Below are 12,511 nucleotides of genomic sequence, written 5' to 3'. Positions count from 1 at the left end.
TTATTTATTTTATTGTATTTTTGAGATAAGATCTCACACTGTTGCATGGGCGTGATCATAGCTTATTGCAACCCTGAACTCATGGGCTCAAGTGATCTTCCCATTTCAGCCTCCTGAGTAGCTGAGACTATAGGCACGCACCACCATGCCTGGCTAATTTAAAAAAAAAAAAAAGAAAAATAGTTTCTTGCCTATTTTAATACTGGGTTGATTTCTTATTGTTGAATTTTAAGAGTTCTTTGTATATTTTAGATACAGTTTCATATTGTTTTTTAAAGCCCCTTTATTCCTTGTTAGGTGACCAAGCCACCTGCAGGCTATTTTTGACTTGTGGCTTTATTATTTATTTAGTAATATCAACTTTACGTTACTAGAAAATAAAGTGTTCTGTATAAATGAAATTTTCAAATAACTGAAATATCCTTTTTGGCACAAAAAGATAGTTAACTATTAAAATGACTGCCACAGTAGATCATCCTTTTAAAGTATATTGAACATAAGCTAACTTTTTTGGTGAATCAGGCACCAATATTATTTGTTGGTTATTAGTTTTTATACTGTTTATTATAGCATACTGTGGGAATACTGAGATACATGAGTCACTGCTTGCAGTAATTGAACTGTTTTTTTTCGGTTGCATTTGCCTAATTTTTATCTCCTCTGCTGTCAATTGTGATTTCTCACTTTTGTTAATCTTGTAATGTCTCCTCCCTTGTTCTAAAATTTTTACTATAAATTAGAACCCAAGATTGTTATAAATCACCGTTGGGCCTGGCACGGTGGCTCAGGCCTGTGATCCCAGCACTTTGGGAGACTGAGGCGGGCAAATCAGTTGAGGCCAGGAGTTCGAGACCAACTTGGACAACATGGTGAAACCCTGTCTCTACTAAAAATACCAAAATTAGCTGGGCATGGTGGTGTGTGCTTGTAATCGTAGCTACTCAGGAGGCTGAGGCACGAGAATCGCTTGAACCTGGGAGGCAGAGGCTGCTGTGAGCTGAAATTGCACCACTGCCACGCCTGGGTAACAGAGTGAGACCCTGTCTCAGAAAAAAAAAAAAATTCCCCTTCCAAGTTTATGTTCCTCAATGATTATGGATATTGGCTTTTAAAATTTCCTGGTTGTGAAAACATCTCTGTGTTCTTTGATGTTAATTTTGATGTCCAGGGATTTTTTTTTTTTTTTTTCCCTTTTGAATTTGCCTTTGCTGGCTCATAAATGAAGGCTTTGGTACTAGCCTTCGTTTCTTTATCATTTAATGATGATTCTTTATCATTTCCTATACCAGAATGCCATTGTCTTTGTATATAATTTGTGGCATGTCAGCCACCTCTTAAGCATAGGGCCTTAATGTTTATTAAGTAAATTAGTGTAAGATTCTGTGTTGGGTTTTCTGGGAAATAAAAAAAAGAAATCTTATGTATTAGCCTTTTTTTCACACTGCTGATAAAGGCTGGGCAATTTGCAAAAGAAAGGCTTAATTGGACTTAGTTCCACATGGTTGGGGAAGCCTCACAATCTTGGTGGAAGGCAAGGAGGAACAAGTCACGTCCATGTGGATGGCAGCAGGCAAAGAGAGAGCTTGTGCAGGGAAACTCCCGTTTTTAAAATTGTCAGATCTTGTAAGAATTATTCACTATCATGAGAACAGCACAGGAAAGACCCACCCCATGGTTCCCTTATCTCCCACTGGGTTGCTGCAACAACACATGGGAATTATGGGAGCTACAAGATGAGACTTGGATGGGGACACAGAGCCAAACCATATCATCCTACATGTTTCTTACCTTGGAAAAGTTTACAATATGGTTGCTGTAAGACTATTACATGGTAAGTTTAATAACCTCTGCAAAGAGTTAAATAACAGAAGACCAGTATGTGAGAGGTGTCAGAGAGCAGCATTAAAAGATAAACTAAGCTGAAAGGTCAGGAAGATTAGACGATGTGGTTAAAAAAAAATTCCCTCACTTCTCTTTGATTCATATCTAGTATCTTTGATATGTACTTTCACAGACATTTTACTGAATATGTCAATTTCAAATTAGACAAGTGTACAGAACGTGTTTTGAACAAAAGTGCTTTTCTAGTCTATTCCCTTTAGCCTTTTAAATACATTCTACTTCCATATTTTTCTTCCAGTTATTCTGACATGTTTGTGGTCCTTTTTTGTTGGAGTCTTAATGTTTATTGTGTTTCCTGTATCCTTTTGTGTTGGTTATCTATGCCTTTAGCTTCTTTTTTGCTTATTTTTCATAACTTTTTGATGGCATCATTCATGAAATTTCACTTGTGTCTAACCTTTATCTTCAGCGTATCTCTTTACTGAAAGAGATGCTGTCTACGAAACTTAATATTGATACTTCCAGATTTTGTGCTTTGTCACTGCCCTGATCCTTGCTGTTTATTATCTTCACCACCAAAGACTATGGCTATAGCACTAATCACTCATTCTTAGCAGGCTCTGATTTTGGTCCCCACATAGATGTTTTACTATTTTTGTTGGCTATTTCGTTCTGTTTTTTCAAATAATTGTATAAAGCCAAACTTTTTTTTTTCTTTTTCTCTTTTTTTTTTTTTTGAGTTGGAGTTTTGCTCTTGTCGCCCAGGCTGGAGTGCAATGGCATGATCTTGGTTCACTGCAACCTCCACCTCCCAGGTTCAAGTGATCCTCCTTCCTCAGCCTCCTGAGTAGCTGGGATTACAGGCATGTGCCACCATGCCCAGCTAATTTTTGTGTTTTTAGTAGAGACGGGGTTTCGCCATATTGGTCAGGCTAGTCTTAAACTCCTGACCTCAGGTGATCCACCTGCATCGGCCTCCCAAAGTGCTGGGATTACAGGCATGAGCCACCGTGCCCAGCCCAAAGCCAAACCTTTTAGGAAGCTTTTCTTAATACTACCATCTATTTCCTTCTTTTAAATTTTGGGATTTTTTTTTTTTAATAGAGAAAAGTGCAGGGAATTTTATGAAACAACATTCATTTATGTTTACACAATCTGTAATTGACATTTCTTATAATTTTGTCTTGTTTCAAGTTTTTGTAATAAAAAAATTAAGTTATAATCCTATCTTCAATTTACCTACTTCTCCCTTCCACGTATTCATAAAAATTATCATCCTTTCTCCAGTATGCTCCTTTAAAGTTTGGAATTTTCGTTTCTACACAGTCATAGTATTTCTAAAAGGAAAGAATTTTAAGTTTCAGAAGGATTTGGGGGACGATAGCCTCAGTTACTCACAAACTGGTTAGTAATTTGTAATTGCCTAACACTATACTAGGATTAAATTCCTGTCTTTCTTGGTCTTCTGATACTTGGCTCTGGTCAACATTTCACCCTAGTATTTCCTAACATGTACTCTGGAGTCAAGAACATTTTCTAAATCCACTCCTGTATCCTAAGTGTAATCATGTTCATTTGATCAAAGTATCTTTGGACATGGCTCCTTGTCCCCTGCTCCCCTATCCCCCCTCCCTCGCACTCTCACCTTCCTAAATTTTAGCTCCCTTTCTTCCTCCCTGTACCTTTTCTTTCATGAGACAGATCAAATCTTTAGTGCCACAAAGCATCTCCAACTTCTATAACTCGTTTTATCTAAATCATTGTTTAAAGTCATTATTATGCAGTGAAAACTCATTTAATTTTTATTGTTAATCTTGATTCCCAGCAACATTATTTGCTTTCTGAAAAGCTGTATGAATAAACCATCTCTGATGCTTTTTATCTGTTACTGTATTCCTTTCCACAAATTGCCTGAAAGTTACTTATTAATTAATTTATAGCTGTGTGCAAACTCTTTTTGTAGTGCAGTTCCATGATTCCTTTCCTGCAACTTTGAAAGCCAAAGCTTTTTGTGAGTTGGGTCAATTTATAAAACTACTAATTTGGTGGCAAAACCTGACCATTCTGAAGAGAAACTGCTTAGTCTTTATCCCACTTAATGTGCCTATTCACACATTTTGCTGCAGAAATATTAATATATTTTATTTAGGTGCTGCCGGTATTCTGTTATAGATACTATATAATATACACTGTATATAATTCATTATTCTAAAATTTGAAAAATTTCTGAGTTTCAAAACACATCTGGCTCCAGGGAATTTGGATGAAAGATCATTGACCTGTCGTGGTAATAAGAATCTACTCTCACTTTTAATTTGTGTTCATTTTTCTGAGCTGCTTCCTTGCCTTTGATTTCTTGGTGTTGTTAAGTATTCCTAATTAGTCAGCAATCCTTTATGGAAGCAATCATAATGTAAAGAGCAGTTAAATAGAGCTTTTTATCACTGTTGTTAACCCCTTCAGTGGTATAATTAAAAGATCCCTTAAATAGACAGGATCTGAGTTCTAACCTTGGCTCTATCATTTGCTAATTTATGGCCTTTGTCAGATTTATCTAACCCTCTCTGGTGATTATCTCTAGCCTCTCTCAGAGTTACATGGATCAAGTGAGATAATGTATATGAAAGTGCTTTGAAAATGTTAATGCTATACAAGTATAAATAATAGTACAGATACTAAAACAATAGTATTTCCATTCTGAGCATTCTTATTCTGGGGTATAGGAATGATGTTTAATTGTGGTAATAATATAAACTATTGAGGGCTTACTTTATGCTAGGAACTGTGCTAAGCAGTTTACATGAGGTGGCTACTGTCATTCCTGTTTTGCAGATGAGAGAACTGATAATCAAAGATTAAGAAACTTTCCCAAGTTCATATAAACAGCTCACTTCAGTTTCAGATCTTATTCTGGTGTTCAGCTTTTACTAAATTTTATATGGGGACAAAATAATTATGTGTCTAATTTCTTTCCCACTTCTGAATATGGAGTTGTTTTAACTACAAAGTGAGAAAAGAAAACTCACCTGAATTACTAGTAGCTGTTTCCTGGTTTCAGTTTCTAACTTCTCAAGCTATACCTCAGTAATTCTAAAGTAACTTTTCAAGATCGACTTGGCTATAGCTCAGTGTATCACTGCCTTGTAAAGATTGATGCTTCTGTTTCCTTGAAATTATCCTGGTTATCTTTAGTAATTTTTTGGTTTTGTTTTGCTTTGTAAAATCAGTAGATTTTATAAGGGAGATGTCCTTATTTTTAAAAGGTATCCATTATTAAGTATGTGTGCTGGCATGCACATCTCTAAAATGTCCTTAAATAGAACCACAGTTAATACAGTTGTCTCTGAAATGTTATTTCCTTTATACTTCCCTGTGGCATACCATAGCATTTGTGAAAATATATTGTTTAATCCGTGTGCCTTCTTCTGTGATGTTAACATGTGAAAGAATTGGCAAGCTTGGCTTCCTGGGGAGCATGAAATAGGAGCTCTTAAGAAAAACCATGGCCGGGCACAGTGGCTCACTCCTGTAATCCCAGTATTTTGGGAGAACAGTGCAGGCAGATCACTTGAGGTCAGGAGTTTGAGACCAGCCTGGCCAACATGATGAAACCCTGTCTCTACTAAAAATACAAAAATTAACTGAGAGTTGTGATGGGTGCCTGTAATCCCAGCTATTTGGGAGGCTGAGACAGGAGAATCGTTTGAAACCGGGAGGGAGAGGTTGCAATGAGCCAAGAGATCACGCCACTGCACTCCAGCCTAGGTGACAGAGTGAAACTCTGTCTCAAAAACAAACAAAAAGAACTAGTTTTATTTCATAATGATTTATAATCAAGGTTTAACTTTTTTTGCTAAACTAGCAGCTTGGTAATCAAAGTGAACGACTTTACCATTTGTTTGTCCTTTCTATATTGTCTCTTTGGCCAGTGTGTTTGTATGTGCTGAGTATACCTATTAATATATATATCTATCAGTGAACTACTGAAATATCCAGATTAACTAGTGTTGATAACTGGTAACTGTTGTTGCCAGACAAACTCCTAGACATGAATCTCCTATTTTGCCTTCTTTACTGACTGGGTCAACTTTTCCATTCCATTGCATCTCAGTCACTTTGTGAGTCATTCCAAAATTTCAGTTACCAGTAAATTAACTTTTGTTTGAAGGGCAAGTTTAGTTATTACATGAAGATATACGTGAGATTGGGTTGGAATCTGAAGCATAGTTTGGAATGTTAGAAAATTTAACATACACAAATAAGTAGGAAACAAAGAGCCTGAACTAAGACTTTGGCCTTAGAGAATGCTAGCATAATTGGGTATTGCCAGATTTTATAAAAATATGAAAAGGAGAGAGCAAAGTTGAAATATTTAGCTGATCTTCAATAAATGTTGGTTGGAGAAATGAATAGAACAAGGCATTATAAACTGTCTAAATATGGAAATTTTCTTTTCCTTTGGCTGTGGATCAAAATAGGGTTTCAGAGCAAATTAGTAAAATTAGTGAAAGAACTCAGTGTGATTCATCACCAAGTTATAGGTTCTCTCCTGATCATCTTCCCTGCAGTCTGAGAACATTTGATATGCTGGTAGACATGATGAATTGGCCTGCAGGCAAGAATCAGGTGTTTGTGGTAATGCTCAGATTGCTCCTTTTTTTTCTGAGTGTACCCATTTTGTGGGAGGATAAAAGTGGATCATAACAAAAGGGTACAGACAAGATCTTATCCCACCTGACATGCCAAATCTGCCAGTTAGGGATCTGTTGCTGAGCCATTTTTACAATACAACATTCCTGACACCAAATCTGCGAGTTTTCTTCCTTACACCAACCAATTATCCAACTCCCTGGACGCCAGCTGGGTATCATACAATTCAGTTCAGTTCTGACAGTCTACCTGGAATTAGTGTCAGCTCCTACAAGTTAGAGGGCTCAGTCACACAACAGATACCAGTTGCAAGTGTTGGGCCTTCCATACTTCTTACCTACTATCTGTAAACTGGATTCTTCTGACCCTGTCCTCAGGTTTGATAACTTGTTAGAATGCTTCACAGAACTCAGAAAGGCTGTTAAACTGGTAATTACAATTGCCAGTTTACTGTAAAGGACACAACTTAGGAACAGCCAGATGGAAGGAGATACACAAGGCAAGGTATGGGGATGAGGTGCTTGGAGCTTCCATGCCTTCTTTAGGCACGCCACCCTCAGCACCTCTGTGCACTCACCAACCCATAAACCCGTAAATTTAGGGGTTTTATGGAGACTCTATTATATAGTCCTGATTGATTGAATTATTAACCATTAGTGAGGTGATTAACTTAATCTCCAACCCCTCCAGCTCTGGAGGTGGGGAGCAGAAGGCAGGCTGAAAGTTCTAGCCCTCTAATCACATAGTTAGTTCCTCTGGCAACCAGCCCCCATTCTGAAGCTATCTTGGGGCCTACCAAGAGTCATTTCATTAGCGCAAACTGAATTATGGTTATTATGAATAATCCCTATCACTCAGGAAGTTCTTTGGGTTTTAGGAGCTCTGTGCCAGGAGCTGGGGACAAAGATCAAATACGTGTTTCTTTTTAAGACCCTGTACAAAATACTGAGAAAACATTTCTTATATTATACGACTTTGGATCATTTCCAGTGGCCAGGATGGATTTCAGCAACTATTTAAGTGCCTGCTGTGTGCTTGAACAATTTTCTAGACAGTGGTAAGAGGCAAGGCTTTTGCTCTCCTGTAGTGCTTAAAATAGGAAACTAGACAGACAGGAGAAGACAGATAACTAAACAAGAATAACTTAATAAGGTAACTATCTGATATGGGAGGTAGAAGACACTATTGGATCCTAAGTGAGATGGGTGATGGACAGGGAAGGCATCAAGTTAGAAGTGAAGTTTAAGCTGAAACCCGAAGGGTAAGTGGAATTTAGCCAGGGGAAAATAAGGGTAAGAATCAGAGGAAGGAATAGTATGTATAACTCTGGAGGCAGAAGAGAGCAGGATGGCACTAAATTAGTAAGTGACAGGAAGTTGGTTTGGTGGAGGGCAACATGGAAGGGGGGTATAGATGGTTAGAAGTTTTACCTTCATTTTCAGGTACAGTGAAACATCCATGAGTCCTATTTCTGTTTGTCATCAACTCTCCTTATTCTGAGTCTCAGGAAGGCAGATCAGAGGAAGAAATACCATTTCCATAGTTTTGCCTTTTCCAGAATGTCATGTAGTTGAAATCATACGATATGGAGCCTTTTCAGATTGACTTCTTTCACTTAGTAATATGCATTTAAGATTTCTCTGTGTCTTTTCATGACTTGATCGTTCCTTTTTTTAGTGAATAATACTCCATTGTCTGGTTGTACCAGTTTGTTTATCCATTGACCTACTGAAGACATCTTGCTTGCTTCCAAGTTTTGGCAGTTGTGAATAAAGCTGCTATAAACATCTTGTGCAGGTTTTTATGTGGACTTTTTTGCCTCCTTTGGGTAATATCAGGAAGCACAATTGCTGGATGTTAAGAGTATTTTTAATTTTTGTGAGAACCTTCCAAAATAGCTGCCCCATTGGTAGGATTGCAATTCCTACCAGCGATGAGTGAGAGTTCCTGTTGATTCATATCCTGGTCAGCATTTGTTGTCAGTGTTCTGGATTTTGGCCATGCTAACAGGTATAAAGTGGTATCTCATCATTGTTTTAATTTGTATGTTCCTGGCAACATATGATGTGGGCCATCTTTGCATGTACTTATTTGCCTAGACTTTATTTTTCAGAGCAGTTTAGTTTCAGAGCAAAATTGAAAAGTACGGTTTCCATATATCCCATCCCTCATCCTCAACACTGCCTCCCCCACCATCAGTATCCCATACCAGACTAGTACTAATGTGTTACAATCAGTGAACCTACATTGACACATTATTATCAACCAAAGTCTATAATTTACATTAGGGTTCACCCTCAGTAGTATACATTCTATTGGCTTGACAAACATGATGTCATGTATCCACAATTACAATATCACACAGAATAGTTTAACTGCCCTAAAAATCCTGTGTTCTACCCTTGTATCCTTTCCTTCTCTGGTTGTTTTTAATAATTGCAAAGTAGAATTTAGTAGAGTAACGATGTTTGTAGCCTGAGAAGACAACTACAGTTTATATCACATGTATTGGTCATAAATATGGGGGGAAAATCTTCCTGTATAGATGTGACTTTTGGGGACCTACAGGCAACTGCTTGGATTGCCATTGTTGGGGTTGAGGGTCAGGGAAGAGAGATGGTAAATATGTTGGGGGGAAAATCAGAAATTAAGAGACATTATGGAAGAGTAACACCAAATTATTTGCTTATTGCTATTATAGCTTTCCTGATTCTGTTAAGATTGTCCCTAATTCCCTCCAATGAGAAAAGAAGAACTTTTTTCTTCGCAGCTTCCCTTTCCCTTTCAATGAAAAGTAGAGTTAAGACATAGCGAAGTAGTGAGAATGCTCCTCCAGTTGATGACTTATGGCTTGTTTTTTTTTTAACTTTCATTTTAGGTTCATGGGTACATGTACGGGTTTGTTATATAGGTAAACTTATGTCATGGGGGTTTGTTGTAAGATTATTTTGCCACCTAGGTGCTAAGCTTAATAACCAACAGTTATTTTTTCTGATCCTTTCCTCCTTCCCACCCTCAAGTAGACCCCAGTGTCTTTTGTTCCTCTCTTTGTGTCCATGTGTTCTCATCAGCTAGCTCCCACTTAAAGTGAGAACATGTACTTCTCTGTTCTTGTGTTAGTTTGCTAAGGATAATGGCCTCCTGCTCCATCCATGTTCCTGCAAAGAACATGATCTTTTTCTTTTTTAAGGCTGCATAGTATTCTATGGTGTGTGTACACCACATTTTTTTTATCCAGACTACTGTTGATGGACATTTAGGTTGATTCCAGATCTTTGCTCTTGTGAATAGTGTTGCAGTGAACATATTCATGCATGTGTCTTTATGATAGAATGATTTATATTCCTTTGGGTATACGCCCAGTAAAGAGATTGCAAGGTCAAATGGCAGTTCTGTTTTTACCTCTTTGAGGAGTCATGTGGCCTTTTTAAAACTTGTTTCAAACCATGTTGTGAACATAAAACCCTGGTCCTACCTTTGTCATTAGTTTTCCATTGGCTACAAATTATAGGTAGCTTTCTAAGTTAAAAAGCATTTATTATCCCTAGAACGTGTGGATTTCTGCAATTTCAGTTAAAATTTCCAAATTTCTCATAGAGACACTGTATTTAGTTCTTTAAAAAAGTCATGTGGAGGGCAGGATACTGATAGGTACTTTGAGCTAGTTAGTAGAATTTCTCTGATGGACATTTTTATCCAGTGAGCTTATAATTGTTTGAATAGCAATAGACAGTTTGAAATTCCTTATTCTGGGAATTCTAGACACACATTAGATACTTGGTTAAGCACTATTTGGTTGCTTGATTTGGGTGGGCCTTTGAATTGTTAGGAAATTCCTTAAATTGAGGTTCTTAACCCAGGCTTTAGGAGATTCCCTGAACCTTAGAAGGAAAATATTTTTTGTAATTATATGTTTTTCTGATAACACAGTGTACATAGTTTTCATCAGAGTTTTAAAGGGTCCCTGACCCAAAATAGATGAAGAACCTTTACCTTAATTTTGTAGTGAACTCCAAGTAGAAGTTTCTGGGTTGGATATTATAGTATAATTCATTACTTGGATTATTGGTGAGCACATAGAACTTAAACTCTGATCATCTGGCACAACAGCAGTAACCTGAGTATTTTACAGATTTTCTTGACAAAGCAGTGATGTATGATATAACCAGAGAGATGTTGCTGGTTAGAGGATGGTTCCATATGGAGGATGATTTCAACTTTGAGGCAAAATTGTTGTTAATGATAATCAGACTTTTTCCAGCTTCTCAGTGATTATATGCTGTTATTTCTTCAGACCATTGGTATAGTAAATAAGGTGTTTGTTGCCTCAAAATCTTGTCAAAGTTTATCACTTGTTTAGCCTTTTTAATGAAACCATGCAATCTTTTCGTGGTAGTACTTCTGTTATTTGACATACAATTCTTCAGGTAAGCTAACATCCAAGAATTATGTGCTACAGCTTTTAATTCTGTTTTTGTTTTCAGAACTCTTCGTCTTGGCTTATACCTATACTGCCTGATATGCTCCGACACATTTTTCAGTTCTGTGTTTTGGAAAGCAGTCAGGAAATTCTGGACCTTATTCACAAGGTACGCAGCAAATGTATTTGTATTCCTTTTCCTGGTAACTTTTGTAGGTTTTTAAAATTTTGCATAATCGCTGTTCTGTTGATCAGTTATATCTCTTGGAGATTTGAAAAGTCTAGAGATCTGCAAGATGAGACAGAGAACTAGGCTTCTTACATGTAGCATGTAATCGTTTTGATTGGCCATGCTTCTTCCTCTTATTATCTGACTTACATGTGTGTTTTAAGCACTTTCTGATAGCCTCAATACAGAAAATGAAATGAGGAAAAGATTGCTTTTTTCTGGCCCTCATCTTGTTGTTTATCAGCATGCTTATAGATTCTGCAAAGTACCTTTTGGGATCTATTGGTAATATGAGTCTAATTATTGTTGAAACTTGTACTTTTTTCCCTACTTAGAAAGAGTGAACGTATGTGTTAGAATCATTAAAGGAGGAGCCATTTGATATATTTAATAGCATTTATGGGGGGAAATGGTACTTTTGTACCTTTATAATCTGTTAAATTACTCTTGACTTGTTGGCCTCTAAAGTGACTCATTGTTAACAACCTTGGATTAACAGTGGTGATCTTTCCATAGGCTAGTCCTAGCCCATTAAATGTTAGGCATCAGGAAAGGTACCTTATCCTTATTAAGTAAGATCATGAATCAAGACTTACACTGTTTTAAATTTATACTAGGTTATTACCACCTCTGAGTTTAGCAGAGAATATTAGGAGCTATTTTTAAGTGTGTGTTGGATATAGGACTGCATTAATATTGAGTCCTATGATATATGCAAAGGATTTATTTCAGTGACTTACTGAGATTTTGACAATTCTATAGTACTTTTATGGGCATGTTTTTTTTTAAAAAAGGAATTATGTTCTTTTTTTAAAAAAACTTTCCTTTGCATTACTTTTTTTTTAGTGTACAAACCTATTAGAAAACAGTACTATATTTCAAAAATAAGCCTCTATATTGAATTTCTAAATCTCTGTGCTATTTCCTACTTTAAAAAACCTCTGTATTCCTAAAGATAAGTGTTAGAGTTTAATAATTTTTTTAGAAAAAATTCACTTTCATGTCCCCGTTTTACCCTGCAGGTTTGGATGGAACTGTTGAGTAAGGCTTCAGTTCAGTATGTGGTAGCAGCTGCTTGCCCATGGATGGGTGCTTGGCTTTGCTTGATGATGCAGCCTTCTCATTTACCTATCGATTTAAATATGTTGCTAGAAGTAAAAGCTAGAGCCAAGGTAAGTGTAGAAGCACATAATGTATTTGTGTGTTCACCATCTAATTATTAATACAGTAACCGTATTAAAAAATCTGTATTGCCTTGTTATAAGTGTGATTTAATTAACATAAGTAAGGAGAAACCATTATTTTATTAGGACCCTGACAAAATGAATAGTAATGTTTATCCATTAAAACTTTGTGAAAAGAACTGTATT

The 12,511-nt window shown here is 36.7% G+C and overlaps 1 protein-coding gene across 1 annotated transcript in view; it reads left to right on the top strand.

Annotated features, from left to right (window-relative positions):
- The window catches only part of BTAF1 (BTAF1 RNA polymerase II, B-TFIID transcription factor-associated, 170kDa), a 105,657-nt gene that overhangs the window by 45,903 nt on the left and 47,243 nt on the right, over positions 1–12,511 (top strand). Inside the window, exons 15-16 of the mRNA XM_011995863.1 lie at positions 10,977–11,081; positions 12,164–12,313. Of these exons, the coding sequence (XP_011851253.1) occupies positions 10,977–11,081; positions 12,164–12,313 (255 nt within the window). The remainder of the gene's footprint in view (positions 1–10,976; positions 11,082–12,163; positions 12,314–12,511) is intronic.

The sequence above is a fragment of the Mandrillus leucophaeus genome, unplaced genomic scaffold, assembly GCF_000951045.1.
Source record: "Mandrillus leucophaeus isolate KB7577 unplaced genomic scaffold, Mleu.le_1.0 Scaffold1133, whole genome shotgun sequence".
Taxonomy (NCBI): domain Eukaryota; kingdom Metazoa; phylum Chordata; class Mammalia; order Primates; family Cercopithecidae; genus Mandrillus; species Mandrillus leucophaeus.
This window is presented reverse-complemented; position numbering and strand designations above follow the sequence as displayed.